This window comes from Stegostoma tigrinum, chromosome 25, assembly GCF_030684315.1.
Source record: "Stegostoma tigrinum isolate sSteTig4 chromosome 25, sSteTig4.hap1, whole genome shotgun sequence".
NCBI lineage: Eukaryota > Metazoa > Chordata > Chondrichthyes > Orectolobiformes > Stegostomatidae > Stegostoma > Stegostoma tigrinum.
Genome location: NC_081378.1, coordinates 14971144 through 14998190, shown reverse-complemented (window position 1 = coordinate 14998190; position 27047 = coordinate 14971144). Strand labels below are relative to the sequence as shown.

The window sequence follows — 27047 nt, the reverse complement described above, 5'->3', positions numbered from 1 at the left end:
CAAGTATATCACATGCTCATCTAGTATGGTAGCATGGATCTAGACTTGGCCAGCTGAGAGACAATGGAATGTATGCAAAAACAGGTCTTCCTCTAATTGGTAGGGTGTGATGAGTGAAGTCCAGTAGAGGTCTGTGCTGGATCTTCAACTGGTTATAACTTACATCAGTGACTTAGACGTGTGGAGGGAAGGAATGATAGCAAAACTCACAGACATCACAAAGACAGGCAGGAAAGTATGATATGGAGAAGACAAGGAGTTTGTAGAGGATCAGAAAGTTGACTGAGTAGACAAAAATCTGGCAGATAGAGCATAACGAGGGAAAATATGGAGTTGTCCACTTTGGTACCAAGTATGAGAAAACAGTGTTACTTAAACAGATAATATGCAGAGTTCAAAGGGATTTGTGTATTTTAACACGTGAGTCACAAGAATGTAGTCTGCAGGTACAAAACGTAATCAAGAAGGCTAATAGAATAATGTCTTTTATTACGAGAGGAATGGAACATAAAAACATGTATGAAGGACACAGATTAGATCACATCTTGAATACTGTGTATAGCTTTGGTCTCCTTATTTAGGGTAAGATGTAAATGCTTTGGAGGAGGTTTATCAGGTTGGTACACGGAATGAGTGAGTTATCTTAGGACAGATTGGACAGACTGGGCTTGTTTTCACTGGAATTTAGAAGAATGAGGGGTTACTTGATTGAAGTATGTAAAATGCTAATTTGTTTTTCAAAAGATGGATGTGCAAAGAAGAGTTCAGAACTGGGGTTTTTTAGAAATGCTTTATAATTAGGATTTATCCTTTTACAACAAAAAAGGACCATTTTTCTCTTTTTTAGAAAAATCAAAACAACGGCACTTTAAAAAGGAGGAAGAGACAAAGCAGATGCCATGTGAGAGGTGAAAAAAAAATTGAGAGGTGAAAAAAAAAAGAATGATTGGTGAACCTGCACAGCTGCCTGACCAGGCAGAGAACCGTCACAACTGAGTGCCTCTGCTTTTAGTTTCAAGTATCTCTGGACAGTGTTTATTTTTCTTAGAACAAACTCGAAAACAGTGAAATTCACAGCTGATCATAAAAGAAGCCTGTGTGAGGGAGCTTACAGCAGAGAAACAAGTAAATGGCTTTTCTAAAAAAAAGTGTAACCTTACTTTTTTAAAAACCGAAAGAACTGCACATTCTGTAATTCAGGAATATTAACAAAGTTGCTGGAAAAGCCCAGCAGGTCTGGCAGCATTTGTGAAAGATAAAACAGAGTTAACATTTTGGGTCCGGTGACCCTTCCTCAGAATCTTACTTTTTTGTTGTAAATCTACAATAGTGAGTAGAGTGGGGTTTGATTCTATGTTTAATTATGTCTGTCTCTTGATTAAACTTTAAAAATATAAATATAGGTATGAAGTTATCCTGAAGCAGTGTTGTTAGAGCAGAAAGATTGTGCTATTTTCTGGGTCTGTAGATAGTTCGGGTGCAAGATGGCCTTTAGTTGAGTGACGTGCTCTTCCTGTTGGATGTGGAAGATTAGGGAGAATTTCAATGTTCCTGAGGGTTACATCTGCAGGAAGTATGTTTGGTTGTGAATCCTATTGGATTGCATGGAGCAGGTGGAGCAGCAGTTAGAGGCAATGAGGAATTTACAAGAGCCAGAGGGTCTAATGGATGGCAGTTTCAGCAAGGTAGAAAAACTGCAGATACGGGTCAGGTAGATGGGTTACCTCCAGGAAAGGTAGGAGAGGTTGGCAGGTAGTGCAGGAGTCTTCTGTGCGTATCCTCATCTCAAACAGGTATGCTGTTTTGGAAATTGTAGGGGTCATGGACTCTCCGGAAGATGTCGCACTGACAGCCAGATTTCTGGACTGAAACTGGCTCTAATATAATGACAGGTACATCAGGTACCACGTGGTTGATTGTTATGGGGGACTCTTTAATCAGAGGCACAGGCAGACGTTTCTGTGGCCAACAAAAAGACACCAGAGTGGTGTGTTGTTTCCCTGGTGCCAGAATCAAGGATACCTCACAGGTTGCAGAATATTGTCAAAACGGAGAGGGACTGACAGGAGGTCATTCTACACAGAAACTAATATCATAGGCAAGGAAAAGGACAAGGTGCTGAGGAGAGAATACAGGAAATTAGGCAGGAATTTTAAAAGCAGGTCCTCGAGGCCTGTAATATCTGGTGCAATGGGCTAGCAAGAGTATTAGGAGGACAGAGTAGATGAATGCATGGCCGAGGAGCTGGTGCAAGGGAGAAATATTCACATTTTTGGATCATTGCAATCTCTCTGGGGTAGAAGTGATCTGTATGAGGACGACAGAATACACCCTGAATCGGAAGGGGACTAATATACCAGTGAGGAGATTTGCTAGAACAGCTTGGGAGGATTAAAACATAAGTGGGGGTGGAGGCGTAGACGAAATTGTGAGAGAAGAGATTAGTCTGAGACTGGTGCAGTTGGGAAAAAGCAGCAGGTCAAACAGTTGGGACAAGCAGAAACAAAGCAGAGAATGAGACAGCACTGATAAATTAAACTGCTTTTATTTCAATGCAAGAGGCCTAACAGGTAAGGCAGATGAACCCGGGGCATGATTGTGACCATGGGGCTGTGACATCATAGCGATTAAAGAGCCGTGGCTCAGTGACGGACAGAACTTCTGGGCTATAGATGCTATGGGAAGGATAGAATATAGGGCAAGACAGGAGGAGGAGCAGCAGTTTTGATTAGGGATAACATCACAGCTTACTTAGGGAGGTAATTCCTGGAAATACATTCAGGGAAGTTATTTGGATGGAACTGAGAAAGAAGAAAGGGATGATCACCTTACTGGGATTGTATTATAAACCTCCTAACAGTCAGTAGGAAATTGAGAAGTGAATTGGTAAGGAGATCTCAGTCATCTGTAAGAATAAAAAGGGTGGTAACTGTAGCGGATTTTAACTTTTCAAACAGACTGGGACTGCCACAGTGTTAAAAGTTTGGATGGAGAGGAGCTTGTCAAGTGTGTACAAGAAAATTTTCTGATTCAGTATGTGGACATACCTACTGGAGAAGGAGCAAAACCTGACCTACTGAAAATAAGGCAGGGTGAGAGTGGTGGAGCACTTTGGGCCAATGACCATAATTCTATTAGTTTTAAAACAGCGATGGAAAAGGATAGACCAGATCTAAAAGTTAAAGTTCTAAACTGGAGAAGGGCCAATTCTGAAGGTATTAGTAAAGAGCTTTCCAAAGTTGATTTCGTGCTGATATTCACAGGTAAAAGACCAGCTGGAAAATTGGAAGCCTTCAAAAGTGAGGTCATGATAGTCCAGAGAAAATATTTTCCTGTCAGGATGAAGGGCAAGCAGTTAGATGTAGGGAAACCTGGATGACTAAAGAAACTGAGGTTTTGGTCAAGAAAAAGAAGTAAGCATGTCAGGTATAGACAGCAGGGATCAAGCAAATCCCTTGATGAGTATAAAGGCGGTAGAAATATACTTAAGAGGGAAATCAGGACGGCAAAAAGAAGACATGAGATAGCAGTGGCAAATAGGGTTAAGGAGAATTCAGACGGATTCTACAAACAATTAAGGACAAAAGAATAACTAGGGCGAGAATAGGGCTCCTTAAAGATCAGCAAGGCCGCCCATGTGTGGAATTGCAGGAGATGGACGATAGAGAGCATGGGGAAATATATAGCAACGTCTTGAAAACTGTCCACATTACAGAGGAGGCAGTGGTGGACATTTTAAACCTCATAAATCCCCGAGACCTGATCAGGCATACCCTAGAACTTTATGGGAAGCTAGGGAAGAGATTTCTGGGCCCCTTGTTGAGATATTTATATCATCGATAACCACAGGTAAGGTACCGGAAGACTGGAGGATGGTTAACGTGGTGCCATTACTTGTGAAAGATGGTAAGGAAAAACCAGGAAACTGTAAGCCGGTGAGCCTGACATCAGGGCTATGTTTTGGAGGGGATCCTGATGGACAAGATTTATGCATATTTGGAAAGAAAAGGACTGATTAGAAATAGTCAACGTGGTTTTGTGTGTAGGAAATTGTGCCTCACTAACTCAGTAACAAAGAGGATTGATGAAGGCAGAGTGGTAGACATGACTTATACGGACTTCAGTAAGGCATTCGACAAAGTTCTACATGCTAGACTGGTTAGCAAGGTTAGATCACATGGTATACAGTGAGAAGTAGCCATTTGGATACAGAACTGGAGGCCCGTGACCAGCGGTGTACCATAAGGATCAGTGTGGGTTCACTGCTTTCCATCATTCATATACATGATTTGGATGTGAACAGAGGAGGTATGGATAGTGGATTTGCAGATGACACCAAAATCGGTGGTGTAGTGGACAGCAAAGGAGGTTACCTCAGAGTACAATGGGACCTTGATCAGATGGGCCAATGGGCCTATGACTGGTAGATGGAGTTTAATTTAGACAAATATGAGACACTGCATTTTGGAAAGGCAAATCACGGCATGACCTAGTCTCTTAATGGTAAGACCCTGGGGAGTACTGCTGAGCAAAGATACCTTGGAGTGCAGATTCACAGTCCCTTGAAAGTGGAGTCCAAGTCGACAGGATGGTGAAAGTGGTGTTTGATATGCTAGCCTTTATTGGTCTATGCATTAAGTATAGGAGTTGGGAGGTTATGTTGCGGACTTTGGTTAGGCCACTTTTGGAATACAGCATTCAGTTCTGGTCTCCCTGGTATAGGAAGGATGTTGTGAAAGTTGGAAGGTTTCAGAAAAGATTTGCAAGGATGTTTCCACAGTTGGATAGTTTGAGTTATAAAGGAGAAGCTGAATCAGCTAGGAGATAGTAGGAACTGCCAATGTTGGAATCAGAGATAACACTGTGTGGAGCTGGAGGAACACAGCAGGTCAATCAGCATCAGAGACGGAAAGCTGACGTTTCAGGTCGGGATCCTTTCTGAGAAATGGGGAGGGGGAAGGGAGCTCTGAAATAAAATGAAAGGAGGGGTGGGGCTGGGGAAGGTAAGTGGGATGATACCGTCCAGCTCCATGCTGAATAGGCCGGGTCTATTTTTCCTGGAGCATTGGAGGCTGAGAGGTGACCTTATAGAAGTTTATAAAATCATAAAGGGCATGGATAGGGTGAAGAGCCAAGTTTTTCCTCCAGGGATAGGGGACTCCAAAACTACAATGGCATAGGACTAAGGTGAGAGAGAAAGATTTAAAAGGGACCTTTTTCAAGGAGAGGGTGGTGTGTGTATGGAATGAGCTGCCAAAGGAAGTGGTGGAGGCTGATACAGTTACAACATTTTAAAAGCCATCTGGATGGGTAAATGAACAGGAAAGGTTTAGAGGGAAATGGGCAAAGAGCTGGTAAATGGGACTAGGCTAATTTAGGATATCTATTTGGCATGGATGAATTGGATGTAAGGATCTGTTTTGATGCTGTATATCTCAATGACTCGAGAGTCAAGCGTTGTGCAACTTTGCAATACCTTGCCTCAGAAGGCTCCAAAAGTGCTAATTGAACACTGTAAAGATAGGGGCAGATAATTTCTTATCAGGCCGGCGAGTCAAAGCTTATTGATGGAAATGTGGAATACAAAAGACAAATGAGTCTGCCATGATTTTATCAAATGGTGGAGTAGGCTTAAAAGACTGAATGGTCTATCTCTGCTCTTATTTTGCATATTTATGCTCACTCCATCATTTTTAAGTACTGCCTAGTTGTATGAGTCATTTTGTACTTCAATTTTACAATTTGAGATGAACCCCTATAACCTTTAAACTCCATAGAACTCTCTGGCACTTTATCTACTGCTAACCCCTCTTCAAAAGCCTTTTTTAGAAAATGTTTGAACCCATTCCATTAATATCTTACATTACATTATCTGTCTCTACATTTGAGATCCTCCTTTTCCTTTTTATCATATGTATAAAGTATTATATTCTGTTATGTTTCATGGCAGCACCTTACAAGGGAAGGTTGATTTGAACAGTTAGCTGCAATTCTCTAGAAGATGAAGAGGTGAATGATTGCTCTGAGAATGAGATTGTAGAGCTCTTGGAAATGCATGGTAAAATAGAACTGAGTCAGCATGGCTTTGTCAAATGAAGGTCATACCTGACAAAAACAGGAATTGCTGGAAAATCTCAGCAGGTCTGGCAGCATCTTTGGAGAGAAATCAAAGTTAACATTTTGGGTCGAGTGACTCTTCTTCAGAACTCATTCTACATTCTAACTCAGACTATAAAATGCAACCACTGAACCAAGGCTTTATCCAAACAATTCGGGTCAAGTATGAACTAAGGCACCTTTTCTCCAGTTATGAAGAATGGTCAATGGACTTGAAACATAACTCTGTTTTCTTTTATTAACTTTTCAGATGAAATTCCCAGATCATCAAGTAGACAGTTTAGGAATAGGACTGAACTTTAATTTTGGTAGCGATGTCATGGAAGAAAATATTACAAATGATCAGATTATGGGACCTCCCTGAATTACAACTATCTTACTCATGATCACACATATTTAGGTATATGATCCCATACAGGACTGTAATTTAAAGATTTCACTTACAAATATTTCCTTGGTCTTGAGAGTTTGATACTGCCCTGCATTGTGTTCTGACTTGCTTACAAATTAACTTGTAGGTGGATCAAAAATGGGACCGGTGGAACCCAAGACTGCCTATATTGCAAAAACTGAATGGACTCCTAATAGACGTAATTATAAGCTAGAACTTCAAATTTAATTAATGTGTACAATAAAGTTTGTTTTTGTTCAAAACTGAAGTCTTATGATGTATTTTTTTCTGTTAATCACAGGGTGATCGTCTTCTAAAGAGAAATTCAGCAATCTCTTCAGGGATCATAACAAAAACCTGAGGGAATAAAACCTGACTGTTTTACCCATTCTGACCCAACATCACCAAACCCATTGTCAAGTGCAGACTGGATTTATTTCTTCATTTCCTCGCTTCCTGTAGGTCCTGGGTGCAACTCAACTAGTTTTGAACTGTCAGCAGGTCTGTGATAGAGGCATATACTCATTTGGAACGGGTTTGAAGGGCTGAATGGCCTTGTCCTATTCCAATGTCACAAATTTTAATAAGACTCTTTTATTAGCAGAGGAGACAATATATCCTTGTGCTTAAGGACACACAAACACTGACGTGTGCCACAAACTGCTTTGTATATATGCAAAAAAAGGGGCAACACAACTCAAATCAAAATGTGACATCCAAACACATAAATGTTATGCAACATAATAACCATCTCCTCCTTAGGAAAGTGCTTCATACAGCTTTAGAGGCAATTTAACACCAACCTTTGTTTTTCTTTGCTCTTTCATGGCATGTGGGCATCAATGGGCATCCCTCATTGTCCGCAAACTGATAGGCATTTCAGAGGGAGGTTAACAGTCAACCACACTACTGTGTGTATAGAGTCACACGTAGGCCAAGCCAGATGAGGATGGCAGATTTCTTTCTCTACAGACCATTCGTCGGCCTGATGGGTCTTACTGCTGGGGAAATTCTTACACATGCCTAAAGTATTAATGTGGGTCTCTGGATTACCAGTCCAGTGGCAATACTGCTACGCCATTGCCTCCCCAGTCTGAGAAGTTACAACCTAAATGAATCCAAAGTATTGATGCATACACACTGGTATTTTGGGAATTTTTAAAACTTTGTAAAGAATTGTTTGCTGAGAAAGCAGATATTCCTCCAAAAATTATACACTAACTTCTAAGAGAGAAACTCTGCATACGTATGATAGCAGACATACCCAGAGGTCCACTGTCATTTTATCTTTCTATCTCAGTGATAGTCAGATTGGTACAATACAATAAAAATGTGCTGTTGCAGATTGCCGCCAGTAAATCAGTGATCATTCATCTCAGTGTTTTCTGGTTTATGTATGAAGATTAAAAAGACAGGTTTTCAATGAATAAAATACTCCAAAATATTTAGCATTTTTGTACACAGCTAAGTCTCAGAAACAAAAATGAAATCAATGAACTTGATGGTTGAGGGATATGTTGGCCAGGACTTCATCTTACTTGTTGAATAGTGAAACTGAAGTGCTAATTCTGTCTGTGGTCTCAACATTTGGCACAAGCCTGGTCCCATAACCTTCTCACTGAAGGATCACAATCTACACACCTTGTCAAATAACATCTGTAAGGTCAAATGTGACTGTACCATGTATGAGAGGGGATGGTACATGGAAGCAATGCAATGAGCTGCTTAAGATAGCAAAGTGTGAAGCTGGATGAACACAGCAGGTCAAGCAACATCTCAGGAGCACAAAAGCTTTTGTTGTGTTCCCGAGATGCTGCTTGGCCTGCTGTGTTCATCCAGCTTCACACTTTGTTATCTTGGATTCTCCAGCATCTGCAATTCCCATTATCAATGAGCTGCTGACATCTTTTTGCTATTTAATTTGTTAACTATAAATAGAACGTGAACAGATTTTGCAGTTCCTGTCTGAATCTTCGCATTAGTGAAATAAACACAAATAGACAGCTAGCTCTAAAGAGGGCAAAATCAAGTGAAAGTGAACCATAGTTTGTTGCCCTGAAAAACTGGCATTTTAATTATATGCTAGCAAAGGAAAACGTTGTTTCTTTGCAGAGAAAAAGCAGGGAAATGGGACTAATTAGATAGCTCATTCAAATAACCGGCACAGGCACAATGGTCAGAATGTGCTCCTTCTGTTTTGTAAGATTTTCATAATTAAAATGTAAATGATAAATCTGCATGATCATACCGATCATGCTGTTCATGCATTGTACTTAATAGTAAATTCATGTTTGGGTGGCTGCATAGGTTAATAGTCAATGTGAATGTTGCGACTGATGCTGTGTTTCTCTAAATCATTAGAACTACAATTTAGTTATGACCACAATATGTGTTTAAAACTGTAAAATATAGACAGCCCTCGAGGGATAGCTCCACTAGATAGCACAGGAAAACATTGATTAGTGATATTTTACAATGTCAAACATTGCAAATCGAGCTTATTTGCATGTGAAACTACTAGCAGTAATATATGCTAATAATTCTGGGCACAGACAGTGAAATGTAATATTCTGACATTGAAAATACATTAAAGCAAATTTACTGGAGTATTTCGCAAATATGTTCAGCTTAGATGAATAAAACATTTCAGGGCTACCTTAATGCATTTTGCTAAATGCAAATGTCATATTTAAACATCAACATAATACATTTCAACCAAGGACAGCAACACATCATCAAAATAAGCTATCACAATGAATAATTAAAATTGCTATTCTGTCTTTGTGTTGGTTAGTGGATGGGGGGGGGGGATGTAAAGAGAGAAAGAAAACAGATGTAACGTTCCACCTTTGCAAAGCCGATTCGTTTGGCTGGTAAATCAGAAGAAATAAATGTCTGTGTGGATTAAATCAGTAAGGAAATGTGATTGTCACTCGGACCCTTGACAACAGTCTACCAGTGCCAGCATCAATTATATTCATTTTTCAGATTATCACTGTCGTCATAAAGACACCATGTGCAAATCAGACAACAACTTCAGGTGAGCGCAAACAAACAAAATTCTGGCACTTATTCACCAGGAAGTGTGCTCCTCTGTAAACTGTACAAAAATGGCATCTCACTATCTAGCTCCACACTAACTGCTTGTAAGTCAAAATAAGATCAAAATTAGTCACAGAGAGCAGGGTGTCTCCTTCTGACTGTTATGTTAAGTCTTAATTATTGGGAAACAATCACAGTGGCATTGAAAATTAACCTTCACAATTGTGGAGTCTCATTGCTTAAGAGTGGAAAACAAAAATCAAATTGTTTTCTTTGTGTGTCTTCTTTTCTGTCTTTCTCAATCCTATTTTTCTTTCTCTCTTTGCTCCTGATTTGAAAATGAGCTTACGATTCCTAAGTCAACCTCTATATTGTTTACAGACACGTCTTCGGTCTTGGAACAACTCATTATTCACCAGATATCTGCCGAAAGACCGGCATCAGTTGTGCTTACATCATCTTTAAAGGCTTGCTGTGTACCTGGAAAAAGTGTTGCCATCCAGAGGTGCCCTGTACAGTTGCTGATATTGACCCAGACATGGTAGAAACAGGGTAAATGGGCACCTTGCTGTGCAGGCAGGGAACTGGCAATCCTTCAAGACAAGAGGGTGCAGAAAAAGGACATCCTTTTCCTTCAGTAATGGCAGTGAAAAATATGACATCACACTATATCAGCCTGATCGGAGGATGCCCACACACCCCAACACCAGTTTGAAGCAATCTTAACTACCTGCAGGAACGCAAAGCACACCTTCTCCATTCCACAAACATAGATGCCATCATTTTCACTCTAATACTTAGTTCATGTACCACCTGCTCCCAAAGCTCATGCTGTACTATTCTCACTGTTGCCTGAAACACATTCTCTCACTCGCTCTAACCCATTTTAACCCTGACTCCATTGACCCTGCATACCCTTTGCCCTACCTGATCACTCACGTGGGACAATTGTCAACCTGCACCAAAAGTAACAGCTGGGCCATGCATCATTTCCTGTAGTACACACCTCTCTCACATTCTGGGAGAAAAATAGGCAGAAATAATCCAAGGCAGGTGGATCAGCTGACCAACATTCAGCTTCTCACCCCTAACATGGATAGCATCCTGAATTAGACTGCTGTAAGTGGCCGACTGGGTCCAGGCTGCTTGGCTGATATAATAGGCTGCTCTTGTCTTACTGTGCCAGGGTTCCCTGACCGAAGGCTGTCTATCTTGACTGAGAACTGCTGACAGCCATGGAAAGCTTCCTAGTAATGTGTCTGCGCCAATTGGCAAGGCAGGATAGAAGTAATATGAAATCAAAAGAACCGTGGACACTGGAAATCAGAAACAAAAACATAAATTGCTGGAAAAATCTCAACAGGTCTGGCAACATCTGTGGACAGAAATTAGCGTTGACATTTTAGGTCCAGTGACCCTTCTTCAGAACACATGCTTAGTGCAGTTTCCTGCTGTCCAAGGGTGTCAGAACTACTTCAAGATTGAGTCAGGCAATACTGAGATTTGCTCTGCCACCTGCACGACAATCCTGCTGCTATTCCCTAATTTTGATGGTTGAGGAGTGATGTAAAGATGGGCATATGCAAACAAAAATTAGTTCTTCTAGTGGGGAAAATCCAAACAAGTAGGGCAAATCCTTAATTCAGAATGAGACAGTTTTTCAGGAAAGCGGTAGTGCAAATCTAAACTCTTGTCCCAAAACTATTGTGGATGCTGGACGTGAAGCTTTCAAGACTGAGATCAGTATATGTTTATTAGGCCAGGGTATTAAGGGATATGAAGCTAGGGCAGACAACATTGGGTTGAGATATAAATTAGTCATGATCTAACTATATGGTAGAATAGTTAAGTAGGACGACATGATCTTTTCCTGGTTCAATGTTCCTTGCATATGTCAAGCGTGATGTCTGTTTCAGGGTCCGTCCAAAAAAAATGTAGTGTTGATCAGTGTCTGATTTACCTATTTATTTGTCTTCCTTTAAAGATTGAACATAGAACATAACAGCACAGTACAGGCCCTTCGGCCCTCAATGTTGTGCCGACCTGTCATACCGATCTGAAGCCCATCTAACCTACACTTTTCCACGTACATCCATATGCTTGTCCAATGATGACTTAAATGTACTTAAAGTTGGCGAATCTACTACTGTTGCAGGCAAAGTGTTCCATTCCCTTACTACTCTCTGAGTAAAGAAACTACCTCTGACATCTGTCCTATACCTTTCACCCCTCAATTTAAAGTTATGCCCCCCTGTGTTGGCTATCACCATCCGAGGAAAAAGGCTCTCCTTATCCACCCTATCTAACCCTCTGATTATTTTATATGTTTCAATTAAGTCACCTCTCAACCTTCTTCTCACTAATGAAAACAGCCTCAAGTCCCTCAGCCTTTCCTCGTAAGACCTTCCCTCCATACCAGGCAACATCCCAGTAACTCTCCTCTGCACCCTTTCCAAAGCTTCCACATCCTTCTTAAAATGCGGTGACCAGAACTGTACACAATACTCCAAATGCGGCCGCACCAGAGTTTTGTACAGCTTCACCATAACCTCTTGGTTCCGGAACTCGATCCCTCTATTAATAAAAGCTAAAACACTGTATGCCTTCTTAACAGCCCTGTCAACCTGGGTGGCAACTTTCAAGGATCTGTGTACATGGACACCGAGATCTCTCTGCTCATCTACACTACCGAGAATCTTACCATTAGCCCAGTACTTTGCCTTCCGGTTACTCCTACCAAAGTGCATCACCTCACACTTGTCTGCATTAAACTCCATTTGCCACCTCTCTGCCCAGCTCTGCAGCTTATCTATATCCCTCTGCAACCTACAGCATCCTTCGTCACTATCCACAACTCCACCGACCTCAGTGTTGTCTGCAAATTTACTAACCCATCCTTCTACGCTCTCATCCAGGTCATTTATAAAAATGACCAACAGCAGTGGACTCAACATCAACCCTTGCGGTACACCACTAGTAACTGGTCTCCAGAATGAACATTTCCCATCAACTACCACCCTCTGTCTTCTTTCAGCAAGCCAATTTCCGATCCAAACTGCTATATCTCCCACAATCCCATTCCTCCGCATTTTGTACAATAGCCTAATGTCAGGAACCTTATCGACTGCCTTGCTGAAATCCATATACACCACATCAACCGGTTTGCTCATAGATTACAAAGGAATTTCTGAAGGCCTCCACAAAGTCAAAGTAAATAATTTTCTCCTAGCTCCATATACTGCTGTGAGTTGTAATTCACATGAATACGACTTCAGCTCCATTAAGATTGCATTGAGCATTGGGAGTTTAGCAGTATCAATAGTTCGGTATCTGAAAATAGCCTGTAGTTAGCTTAAAGGATAATGAACCTCTGCCCTCCTGAAGCACAGACTGGCCTTTTTGGTGTCACTAAAGACAACAAAGTCCGTTTATGTATGAATCAGCATGTTCAAAAAGACTTACTAGTGGAAATCTTGTTAAATGTTTGGATCAGCCAAGATCAAATAGGTTATTACATTGTAGAGCATACAATATATTCTTCTGACAGGGTGTAGATATGTCCCACTAATATGAAGCTAGAAGAATTTCAATCCACTATGAGTTTAGTGAAAGAACAATGGTGAACTGAAAATGTTAAAGTTTCAGAATAAAGATCAGAAACACCAAGCAAGAAGTGACTGGCTCTGAATTGATTCATTTATTTATTGCCACTTGTACCAAAATACGGTGAAAAGCTTTGTTTACGAGTGATATAGGCAGATTACAGAAAGCAAAGTAAGACCTACAGGCATACAGGTTACATTGCAAAGGGCATGCATGAGGTGAGATCAACGTTAGCAAGACCAGCGTTACTCGACACTTAATCAACCATAAATCTCACACTTGTCTGGTTGATTAAGTGTTGAGTACCACTGATCTAAAATCTGAAGGAGGTTGTATTGGTCTAGAATCATGACAATTCATTTTTAAGTACTGTATTTGTTGCATTGTCAATGAACACAAGTTCATTGACAATGCATTGAGAACAGCCCTAATTAGCCTGAAATACACCATCTTTCTTTTCTCCTTTCATACACTCCTTAAAACCTGACTCTTTAACTATGATTTGGTCACCTATTTTAATACCTTCCTATGTGGTGCAATGCCTAATTTATCTGATAGCATTCCCATGTTTTACAGCATTAAATGTAAGACATAAATATAAGTAGCTGTTCTTTAATGGAGGCACTAGTTTTGATCCACAGTCAGTAGCCTGCTCAGTTACTTAAATGCTGTATTTAGTTATACATTAGGGGGACCAGCGTTCAGACACATGGACTCCATGCAATCTTGTCACACATAGAAATCAGAGAATTTGTTTATGTTGCATAATAAATAAATGCAGACCACGACAATGGTGGAAACTCCCCTGCTGCACTCAGAATAATGCCATGAGGATTGTTGACTCTAAATGGGAGGATAAACAGAACCTTAGTTTAGACTTTTATCCATTGATTAACACCTCCAATAGTGCAGCAGTCTCTCATTACCGAATTCAATGTCAACCTAAATTAGATATTCATTACTGGGAGTTGGATTTCAGTACTATTTCTGACTCTATGGCGAGATTATTACTGCTACTGAGCAATAGCTGCCAAAAATAAACCATTTAGAATGTAATTCATGCTGTGACTCATCATACACATTTTTGATCTTAACTATGTTGTCAGAGAAAAGTTAATTTATGGGCAGAGGTCCACAATTTGAACTAAAGAGAAAGCAAGACGGAGTAAAACAAAAATGGATCAATTACAACTTCGCAGGAATCTGGCAGAGACAGATCTTACAGCCCTGATTTCCACTCACTGACTTATTTAGTTATACAGGAATTCCCTGTAAAAGTCATCTCATCACAAATCAGAAGGCATGACAAAGAGCAGCTATTGACTAATAAAGCACACATTATTCAACTCTGGTATTATTGTGAGCACATCGCCAATCAATTAAAGATAATTTGAAAGCAACAATCAAAGCACAGTGTGTTCAACATCTCTCATACTTATGGGGTGTTGAAGAGAGATCACATGTCTGAATCAAACTGCAATGTTCATCCTAGGTTCCAGGAAGAGTGGCTTGGTATGTTTATTTCATAAAAGTCACTCAATAAGAGGCTTAGTGGCTGGTAAAATTTTAGGACTTATCTAATTTTGCTGGTTAAAACATGTTAAGATTAAATGACTGCAAATTTAATGAATCTCAAAATCATTAAGGTAAATGTTATGAGAATTACTGAAAGTAGAGATATACAAACAATGTTTTTCAACTTGCACCTATCACGACAATCACAAGAATGCCAAATTTCAAAAGAAGCAACAACTCATATTGCCTGAGAAAAGGCTGCTGAATGGGTGGCAAGTCAGCTCTAATAAGTTGAGGCAGCACCAGGGAGAATGCACCAGGGGCTGCTGTTCCACATGCTAAATGTTAATTTAAAAAGGCACAATGCCTGGAAATATTTGTTCTTCCTTCAGAATACAGCTCAAGTGTACAAGGATGTTACTGGTCAAAGTTTATGATGAGCACAGATTTAACATGAAGGACTGGTTTGTAGTAGTAGGACGATAACCCATTCTCTGGTAAATGCCCCACGTACAAATCTTATTTCTTTGAAAAGTATCATGGTCATATTGGGACAAAGCATTAAAGGACTGCATTACCGGTTATGCCTCCAGAGGCTGTGCAAGGAAGGATTTCGGAGTCAAAAGTATCTCACTTGCTGTTTGCAGACCCAATCTGGTTGTAACAACCTTATTGTACCAAAATATTTTACGAAGATTCTAGACACATTATTAATGCTTAAAACTGGAATCATTTATTCAAGCTAAAAGAAACTCTCCAACTGCTTTGAGGTACCCTAGGATTTGAAGTGTTATATAAATGCCAAGTCTTTCGATAGTTCTTGGAGCCTAGGAAATTTTTATTTCTGCAAGAAATGAATGCCCTGAATTGATTTTATGGGAACTCGCACCTGATGAGTATTGTAGCTTCACAATTTGTTTCCCATTAATCACAGATCAAGATCTGATTGGTTATCCTTAGGGTGATTTGCACGAACTTGGATCCCCCCATCTCCCTTCTGTACCTCTGAATAGAATTTTGTGATGGTGAACATTATCTACTACAATTATGATTCCTGGTTCTAAGTATTGCATAAATTTAGCTCTTCTCCTTGTCTCTTCTCTAACCTCTTTCCCCTTTTGTCTCCATCTCTCCACCTATTACTCCTCCATCCTACCCTTTCCTCCCTCAATTTTTCATTTCCCACCTCCAACATTCTTTTCATGGTTTTGTCCAATTACATCAACCTTTAAACCTTGCTTAAGCAGATATTGCACAAATTCCAGACTCTCTACACCAGAAGTCAACAAATACCTAATAAATTTGCCATGTTGGGGCATGCATTTGACTGAAAAGTTAACAAATGCCTATTTAGCAGAGGAGATTGATCTATGATAAATATTTTCAAAAGTGCACACTATGACATAGTGGTTTCTATTCATAAAATGAATCACCATTGTTTAATCTGGCCACTAGATTATTCTGTTCTTTGGAATGCCTTTTGAGTATAATTTTCAGTGAACTATTTTCACAAGAACTTACATGAAATTAAAATCTGAACAGTAAAATATCTTATATTTTACAATAACCTGTTTTGGTTGCTTATTGAGTTCACACTTTTAATACTTTCATTAAACTCTCTACTTGATTTTTCAAACATTTTGGCTTGAATTTGTTAAGATCTGTACAAGTTCAATATTTCAGACTGCATCAGCACCATTTATATTAATAGGATATTTCTCCTCAACTTGCAGCACTACCTGCAATAACTTTCTCCAAAAAAGGTTGAAAAGCTATTGGACAAATGCCAAGAACTTTACTGCAATGAAGGTTATAGTGAAGAGGATTTTAGTTAGGCCACATTTGGAGTACAGAATGCAGTGCTGGTCCCCACAAGGATCTGGACCCATTGGAAGGAGTGCAAAAGAAGTTTACCAGGATGTTATCTGGATCGGAATGTATTAGTTAAAAGAAGAGGTTGGACAAACAATAATTATTTTCGCTAGAGCAACAGAGGCTGTGGCATGAACATACAGCAGAAAATAAAACTCTGAGACACATGGATAGAGCAGATAGTTGGAGTGTTTTCTGCAGGGTGAAAACATTGGAATTAAAATTAGAATTAAGTTTATTGTCACCACCTCCTATTACGATCTCCAATCTGGCCTATACTGCCGCAGTTATGTTACAACCTGGACAGGGACCAGTATATTTTATTTTTAAGGTGGAAAAAATGACAGCACCTTGGGGCTTATTAAGAGAACAAAACCACGAGATTGCGTGGCTTTGAACAGTAAACCTTGCTATATATGGTAGAACAGTGCATTACATGTACAACTTCTAAAGATTATAATTAACGAATCATAAATATAGATAACACACCATGAGGAAGGACACCACTTTGATTGGGACAACGCATCCATCCTAGGACAAGCCAAACAAAGACACGCACGAGAATTCCTAGAAGCATGGCATTCCAACCGGAACTCCATCAACAAACACATTGATTTGGAGCCAATCTACCATCCTCTAAGAAAAAGAACAGGAAATGACATCACCAACACAAGGAAACCTAAACAGATAAATAGAAAGCGGGACATAATACCAGCGCTTCATCGGAGGCTCACTGATGATGTTACCTAGAATGGTGATGAAACGTCTGAAAACTAACCTTCCAGCTCAGCAAGCAAACTCACACCCAGGAACTCAACCTGAGCTACAAGTCTTCTCAAAACTCGCTAACACCATGATGGAACCCTCATAGTATGCATCAAACAACAAATTTCACAAATTACTCAGCAATTCCACCAGATGTGAGGGATCAGATCTCATTAAACTTTACGAAGGATTATAATTCTCCACTTTTATAGACCTGTCCTTGAAATTGTCTCTCAAGAGTTGCTCCATCATAGATTGCCTCGATGACGGCTCCTGTTCTGGTTGATCAAGTTGTTCCGAATCCTGACTCCAACAACGAAATTCAGTGGCTGATGAAGTCACAGACCTGTACTAATTCATAGAACTCCTTTTGGAGTTCCAGCAGTGCAGAAACTGCAGTGCAGGAATCCTCTTCAGTGACTCCTGAAGTGTCTTGAGTAACCACTGAAAACCTTGTAATAACCCCCTCCCTATTGCCGAATTTAATTAATATTGCCACCTAACAATTCTTGGAATTGCCTAGCCCATAAATACTTCCAGCCATAGATTGCCAGCTTATTCAGTACAAAAAAGGGCAAAAATTGAGGATTTTACTAATGGATGGTTTGCCAGTTCAGTGGCTGATGAAGTTACAGACCTATACTGCTACAAATGAAGAACAGACTGAGATGCTGGGTGGATTGGCTGACCTACCGAACAGCCTCTTGTCATTGTCAAGGAGGTAGTTGGAATTGGTCTCCAACTTGTGAATGTAAATCATATACAGCTTTTACTCTGTGTAAGTTCTACTATGTCATGCTTAGACTCGGGGGAATTATTACCCCTGCGCCCAACCCTTCAACGGCCATTGCATGCACATTTCACAAGATCCTTTGCCAGTCCTGTGTGGATGCAGTAACATTTTCTGCCAAATCCACAGCTTAGCACACCGTCTCCTACAACACACCTCAGTATTCTCAGAAACCGTTCAATTGCAGGGTTCTTAAAAATCACCAGACATCAGTTGGATGCCTGGCTCTTTGAAAAACAATACTGCAGGGCCCATGTTGTATCTGAAAACTTGGTGAACAAGGTGCAAATTTATACCATAGACCTACATGTTCCAAATTGACAACCAAGTGTCACATCAGGACACTATTGGTTCTAAGGCTTAATGTGCATGAAGATGACATCAAACTGAAGCATTTCTGGAAAACTGTGTGGCAGAATAGTTGAAAGCACTGCATGGACAAGCTGGAAACGAACTAGCCAATGTATGGAGTGGTAAATTTTTTTACTGTGTTTACATTTCACTAAGCCTTCAGGAACTTCTAACTATTGGAAGTTAGGAAAGAGTCAGAATACTACTCCTGGCTCACCAAGGGCATACAAACAGAGACAGATTTCAATCCTAGTCCAAGAAATAGGTTTTGCCAACTGAAATGTTATTTAATATTAATCTTTTAAGGAAACATTAGTTGTTGATAAAATTGCCACATTCTGTAAGAGAATTATTTACAGAACTACCTAGGATATATCATTCACAAGAAACACAGAGAATGCTGGAGAAAGTCAGCAGGTTCGGCAACATCTGCGAAGAGGAACAGAGTTAACATTGAGTCCAGATTGACTCTTCTTCACTTCTGAAAGGTCTTGGAAAATAGCTTTTTTAAATGCATGTGGCGAAGAGGTAGAGGATGAGCAATAGTGCAGATGGTATAGAGCCTCCTGGCGCAAAAGACAAAGGAGAGAATTGGTCCTTTCTATTAATTGCAAATTAAACTAAACACAAACAAGACACAGCTGGGGGTTGGCAGGGTTAAGAAAAGACAATAACAGACGTAATGTGGTCATTTTATACTTTATCTGTATTTGTCTGTGCACCTGGTAGACCCACCAAGGTTGAGAGTTGTAAAGGAGAAATTTAAGACAGACATCAGTTGTACTTCATTTCAGAGACATAGCCTACGGCTGGAATAGTTAACAGCAAGAGATGTTGAGGGCAAGACATTGAATCATTAAGGGACCAACTGGACACTTTAATGGGAAGATGATAGGTTTGTTCACATGAAAAGATGGGAACAACTAGTTTCAATGGTTTTCTTCATCTAAAAACATCTTTTGTTATTTATGTCTTTACTACACTGTTCGTTACCCTGAGGGTGGAACACATTGTAAGCAGTTTTTAGACACAACTGGTGTAGGCCATAATTTATCTCTAATAATAACCCTTCTTGTATCTATACGATTGCAGAGTCACAAATTGCTTTTTGCTTGGCCCATGCTAGCCAGAGGGCACCATCAGTCAAATGCATTTCACAGAAAACACATTAAACTTCCATACTAAAAAGTGAAAGTTTACGTAAGTAGAAATAGCTCCAACGGTTTGAACAAAGATGTAACTCAAAGCTTGAAGGTGATGCAATGAGAGGTTTAATAATCTTTATTACCTGGCTCTAAATTTAAGTTAATTGAATCCCTGCCCCTGATCAAACCATAGGTCCTTAGACAAGTCTAAGATTGACTTTATGAATAGCTTCACTCTTACTTGATAGCAACTGTTAGAAATGAATTGCCCAAGTGCAATGGCGAAATATTGACTGTAAGCATTTACACAGTCTCAGCAGCCAAATGTGCAGGCTAAATTTTCCTCTGGTTTTGGAGAAAGTTTTGCCAAAGGTGAAGATAGTAACAGGCTCCATCATCCAAACTTGAACAAGTGTGTTTAAATGACATGATAATAAGTGAATGAGGTCATCACACCACATTTTGTTTCGCTATTGTCATGGCAATGCTAGAAAAACCAGGTGAATATGGGTTGGGGAGATCAAGATTGAGGGGTAGACTTTCCAGGTTTTGCACTAATTGTTAATATGGTCACAAAGTGCAACCAAAATTGTGTTAGTTTCAAAGTGAAGTTACGGCTCAGGCTTCATCTCAAATTCTTTTGCAAAGTCACAAATTAAAAAACTTTCATGAAGCAGGGCTGTTGGGCAGCAGTTACAATGCAGGCATATTTCCTTTCCTTGCAAGTAAATTTTCTATGAAATATTTCATAGTCAAGATTTATTGTAGCCTCATTAATGCAGCTAAAACTGGGTTAATCAAAAAATGTATCTTTGCAAGTGTCCAGCGTGACACCTGTGAGCAATCTAATACAAATAACTGAAAATAACTTTATAAAATATCCATTTACTAGTTTTATTAGTGTACACTAGTCAGTTCTTTAATATATTCAATACTGTCTCATATTAAAAGCTTTTAAAAGGTGCCTGTTAATGGTTTGCTTAAGAAAACTTTATTTTGAAAACCTCCTCTATGATATCAACAGATGTAATTCTTGGTGACTCACATATTGGTTACTTGTGTCTGAAGTGTGGTCAGTGACTTGGGTGAGGATGAGATTCCAGCATAAGGCCTTTAAAGCAGCAGAAATATGATTTGTGGGAATATCATCCCCAATTTAAGAAACAGATCTCACCCATTGTTTTTAGGACCCAACTAACAATAGTGCTGTTATTACGCTTTGTAAGTCTCTAGCAACTACTCCTGGCCACAAGAAAAGTAGATCTTTACTATCTTTCCCCACAACAAATGAGTGTCTGGAAGAGAAGGCCAGAGACTGATACTTATAATTGTCAGACTTGATTCATCCTGAAAAAGTTGATTTCACGTACTAACCTTGCAAAGTCCAGGTCCGCCTCCCGAGACATGGTAATGTTGGTCAGGTTCTGCTGCAGTACAAATATGTTCCTGCACATCTTCTTGATTCCTGATTCACTGATCCGCTTGAAATACTGTGCACCATTGATCAAAATGCAGGAAATCAGGTGGCCCAGGCCTAAATTTGTGATGCAGGAAGAGATACGGGAGGAATAAAAACAATTACAAGTCTCTCAGAATTAATGTCAGTCACTTAGTCCCAACTCGAGCAGAATTGCTATCTATTGAATGTGGAGTGCATCAACATCCAAGTCTATGTCTATTATTATTATCCATTATCCATACTCATTGAAAGTAACATTGGGAGCAGAAGTGTTTCATCTGGCCTCTCATGAGGAATCACTGCTGCAATTTGCTTCCTTGTCTGCACAACTCCCTTCCACTACCATGAATGAATTTTCATTTTTATAACAATTATAAGCAGCAACTTTAGCTTACTTTTCTTTCAGCAAGCTTCAGAATACACAGATCAATTGCAGTTACCTTCTCGTCCCTTTTCACAGGGAATTGCGCCCAGTACTGTAGTGATTGTAACAAGGTCAGTCAAGTGAAACTCACAAAATTAACAGCTCCAATCAGGGAGTCCTGGCTGACAGATACCGACATGAGTGTCAGACATCTTGTTCACTCTGATTTCTGGCTGAGGGAGCTAGATCAGTGTTTAGGACTCTCCATGTTTAAAAAAGGGTGACTTGGTGATGGGATACCGGCTTCTGTGGAGTTATTTCAGTGTCAGAGTGGGATAAATGATGTAACCATGCAAAGGTGCTTACTAGCTGAAGCCCAACTAGACTTCAAACAAGCATGGCAACTGGATTTATCACTGGAAAATGCGGCGAGTGGACCATATAAATTGTAGGGTATTCCAATGGAAGTGGACAGCCTCACCAGCCTGAGCTTGGGGAACACCACTTGAGAGAAGGCAATTGCATACCCTCACTCAGGACATATCCAAAACAAAGGAACTTTAGGTCAGCCCACAGCAAAACTCCAAATGCAAAATCAAGCCTTGGCTAAACGGTTAAAACTTTCTTCAGGATCTGGGCCAGCAAGCCATTGTAGCTGCTGCCAGCATACAGACTTAAGACATCAAAAGAATCCCATGACACCCCTATTGAGTCAAAGAACGCATAGGCTGGTATGCAGGACGCTGTATACCCTGGAAATCTGCCTACAACTGGTTTGGAACATTTAAATTGCTTAACAACATCTAAATCAGAATAAATCAATAAACATTTGGATAAATGGTTACCCAGTACAAATGGAGGTTGATACCAATGTGGCCGATTCATTGACTGTTGAATCAGCTTTTAACAAATATCACCCTGGACTCACTTACACATCAATGAAACAGGTCCTTTCTTGGGCTGAATATTCTTAGTCATTGTGGACATCCATTCAAAGGTGCTGGATATCCACAGAGTTCAGTTGTCAAATGCAGGGACGAAAACAGAAAAACTGCGCATTTTTTGTGATACACAGACTCCCAGAAGCAATGATCATTGATAGCAGGCCATTGTTTACCAGCAGGGAGTTTGAATATTTCGTAAAGTTGAATGGTATTTGACATATAAGGCAGCTCTGTACCATCCAACACCTAATGGTCTGGTAGAAAGCACAGTCCAAACTTTGGAGGCAAACTTAAAGAAACAGCCTACAGCTTCATTCGATGCCAAACTGTCCCAGTTCCTATTTGACTAAAGGACCACCTGCCATGCAACCATAGGGTTAGATCCAGCAGGGTTGCTAATGGGGAGAAGACACTGCACCAAGTTAAATTTGATCTTCCTGGACCTTACAGGAGGGTGAAACGGCACCAGGAATGCCAATACCAGAGATAAGACTCTGCTTAGCGGGAGATACAGTTTACTTCAGGATACAAAGTTTGGTGTAGGAGCCATGGAATGGCCCTACATGGGTAAGGGGCATAGTCGATGCGAGGTCAGGTCCAGTGAGGTATATAGTTTGGGTAGATGTGATGGTCCTGAACTTGCAAGTGGACCAAATGAAAACTGCAAACTCGCAAATCGTGCAGGAGCAAAATGTGCCTGGCTCCTCAACAGCCATTTCAACTGCTCTGGAACACGTGGATTCTTCCTTTCCGTCAAGCATTGAAGATATCTCAGAATCTGAGATGGACACAGCAGATGTGGCCATGACAATGCCTTTGCCACGTGAAGAAGGGAATGAATTTCTTCTGAGATACTCTGGGAGCAAGGGTCGAGCCACCGTCCATTAGATGCTGCCCATATCAGAGGGACAGTTGGTGGTATCTGACCTGGTTCTAAAATGCCCATGGAGGAGCTACAAAAAATAAAGAACTGACCTATGTGTTTGGACTAGGAGGGGGAGGCATGTAATGACTGTAATGAAGTCGGCCAGGTGGCCTCCTAGAATATGAATTCCTTGACTGGGGCTATTAGTCTGGTCCAATTAGCGAACCCCGGGTGACAGACAAGAACAGGAGTATCAGACATTGTCTTCACTCTGAGAGCTGACTCTGAGGAAGCTGGATCAGTTTCAAGGACTCGCCATGTAATAATAAAGGGCGACTTGGTGAGTGGATACTGATCTCTGCAGAGTTATGCCAGGGATCCCCTGACTTGATTATGACAGTCTACAAGGTCATAGATCTCAAATACAAACTAAATAAACTATTCAAATTTAACATTAAGGTTTCTGAAAATTTTAAAAGGTTCATGCTTCTTTTTCTTTTATCTACTACCAATATTAACTCAGTGATTCCTTTATAAATTTCAAGAATAAATTATGTCCTATTTCTCCCCTACCCATAACATTGTCATTTATTTTCCAAAAGGTACAAGCTCTTAATGTGGTTTTCATAATTTATTGATCTAAGTCTTACACCCATTCTTGCTGTTTTTCACTAAACTGTACCTAATGTTCCTTATATTTTCCCTTCAGGGCTCTGTCATCTGGTAATGAATCTTTGTGAGACAATCCAGCAGCTTTGTAAAGTAGATGGAGGAATTTGCAATGATAAAACTGCTAACAGGATGAGCTGTGACTGAGGCCTTAAATCAATGACAAAAGCAATTAAATGACAATGTCCAATATTCTAAAGGTAATGGCGGAGAAATTTTGTCACTAGGTATGATCCTGTGCAGGACTGTAAGGTGCCATTTGCAGCAGTGCCAATCCTGCCTTAAATGGAATGGCTGACTAATTTGAATGGACAAACTGCAGAATCTAGTCTAGTGAAAAATCTAAATCGGGAGGTAGCTCAATGAAATCCCTCAATATAAATGTTGTGGTGAAGGAGAAGGTAACCATCATTACCAAAAAGTTGAGTATCTGCACTTTTATCTCAAAGTGTCAGCTCTATACTTCAAAAACTGCACTTCAAAAATAATTAATTGGCTGTAAAGCACTCAGATATCCCAAGGATGTGAAATGTTTCTCTTTACAGTTTACATTCACTGTTTAACCCTAGTTGGTTGCTATTTTAGTGTAACATTCATCCCAATACCACATGAACTATCATGTTGCACAAAATGTTGGATGATATCCTCTTCAAATATTTAATTAATGATGCCGATTTTGTTTCAAGATATCCTTTTCACAATGCAACAGCTTTTGAATTTGTCTTTAAAGGAAATTTGTAATTGAAGGGAAAGAGACAATGCAAATGCACTGTTACACATGTAACCAAATGGGAGGCATTGCATCAATTTAGTTCATAATTATGCTTGAGTGTGTATTACATAACTGCAATTCAGGGATGGAGGTATTGTTTGTCAGTAAATCTCTTCTGAATCCAACAATGATTTCAGCAATTGATTTTCTGGTGCATTAATGGCTGAAAGTCAATTATCACAAAGCGATTTTCATGCAATCACATTTAGCTGTATTGATTCAGCTTCAACCCTTTACCTTCAAAAATGTATTGGAACTTGTGTTGCTGCAGACTGCCACTCATCGCTTCCTCAATGGCACTGATATCTTTGTTCAGTCGCACCACCAAGGGGTCATAATCCATGCTCTCTGCATTTGCAACAATGGCATAGTTGCCTTGCTTGGCCAGTGGGATTAAATAGTGAAAGCAGTGAACTCTGAAGAAACAAGAGAAAATAGTGAAGTCTCAGTAACTGGAATGATTGAGCAAAGAACTGCTCGAGAGAAAAACTATTAATCAGGAATTATGTGCATAGAATAATGAATTTTTTGAGGCCTTTGGCTTCTATTACCACCATTCAGCTTTGATCTAATGAAAAATGTCTGTGTTCAGATTAATTAGTATCTGTAACCAATTCATCAGCAGTAATAAGTTGTTAATTATTGCCACTGGGGCTGGCTATTCTGTATGAGGAGATATCTTAACTGCAGGATAGTAACGTGCTTGGTGACCAACCAATCCTATCAAAAAAAAATTGAAATAAACTCAGCAGGACTGCTTAATTTGAAATGGATTATACAATGTTACACTTATGGAAGAATCTCACAAAGACTGTTAGTGACATACATATTTATCAGGAATATTTGTGTCACTTACTGGGCAATGGCCATCTCCAGGAAGAAAAGGTCCAGTTACTTCCACCTAACCTCCTGTAGTATCACCACTGAGTTTTTTTTGGACTATGGATGAGTGGAGTTGACAATGTTTTGGAATTTTCCGCTTAACACCTTTATGCGGGCAATATCAGTGCAAGGACTGGTGTGATTAAAGAGGTATTATATAACCTGCTCCTACATCACACAACATTTACCCTTCAACTAAATCAAATGAACACAGATTAGCTGGTCTATATTACAAAAGTAAATTCACTTGAAACCGTCACAAACTACACTACTTTGGACAACATGAAGATGGAAAAATGTCTACAGAAATGGCTGTGGAGAAAGAAAAAGGAACGTCAACGCCATGGCCTCGAAGTCTCATGTCTGTCCAGCTCCCTAACTGATTTACTGCTAATACTAGACTGTTTGTAGTGGGACCTGCAGGACTGACCATGTCCCACTTTCTGGAGTACAACATACAGATTCTCTGACGCTGACCACCAGAATGCTTGACTATGCCCAGCCCCTGGAGTGAGAGTGACTTATTGTGCCAGTACCCCATGACTGAAGACAGTTCCTGTGGACTTATCTAAGGGCCACTCCACTTCAACTTTGAGGCACAGCTGTTTGGTTAAAGCACATCCTGTGTGTTTGCTACATTAGCTGCTGCCATTGGCTGTAGGTGTGGCACTGACATACCATATAGTAAGTTTTCTGCCCCCATGACTGTCACTGCTGAAAGCATGACAAGCCACTTGGTTTTGCAACTGTGCTAAAAGGCAAGACAGGGCAGAAATACATTGAGCCCTTGAATTCTGAATAAGATAAGTGCAAAGAGGCAACGCAAGGCATGAAGAAAATGCTGTGAACATCCAATTAGGGGTAAATGAGTGTTAAGGCAGCAAAAGAACGATGAAATGCATTTCTGAAGAAGGGTCTTGACCCAAGACGTCAGCTTTCCTGCTCCTCTGTTGCTGCTTGGCCTGCTGTGTTTATCCAGCTCTACACCTTGTTATCTCATGAAATGCACCTTGCTCTTTTCCGTGAGATAGTGTTTGCTTCTATGCGTAAAATGGCCTTGCAGCAGCAAAACAATGTAAGTTGTTGGTGCAATCCAAAGTGCAGTACTCAAGTGCATTACTATATTTTAAGTGAGTCAGAATTGTGCTATGGTAATGTAGTGAGGCTGATGAGGATCTAACGTCAATCTCCGTAGATGGGGAGAGCAGATGGTCGCTGTCTATTAAACAAAGCCCAAGATGTTAGGGACTGCTGGCCGAGATAGAGGCTCAGAGGAGCAAGTAGCAAGCGGGAACCACCAGGTACTAGCTCATGTTGGGAAATGACCATTTAGCTTATCTCTACTGCTTGGGAGAATAGTAAATTGTACATGAATGGGGTGAGGACAGGTAATAATGAGATATCAATGCCTGCAAATAGGTTTCTTTCTGCTCGTGAGCAAGATAGAAGGCGTGGTGGCGTTGTACAATGATAATGACTCTTTCTCAATGTTGGCAAAACG

The 27047-nt window shown here is 40.1% G+C and overlaps 1 protein-coding gene across 2 annotated transcripts in view; it reads right to left on the bottom strand.

Annotated features, from left to right (window-relative positions):
- Nucleotides 1-27047, bottom strand: part of exoc4 (exocyst complex component 4) — a 449005-nt gene that overhangs the window by 8537 nt on the left and 413421 nt on the right. For both annotated transcript variants that reach the window (XM_059654495.1, XM_059654496.1), the window contains 2 exons: nucleotides 24902-25080; nucleotides 20966-21125 (listed from right to left, as the gene is read on the bottom strand). In XM_059654495.1, the coding sequence (XP_059510478.1) occupies nucleotides 20966-21125; nucleotides 24902-25080 (339 nt within the window). The remainder of the gene's footprint in view (nucleotides 1-20965; nucleotides 21126-24901; nucleotides 25081-27047) is intronic.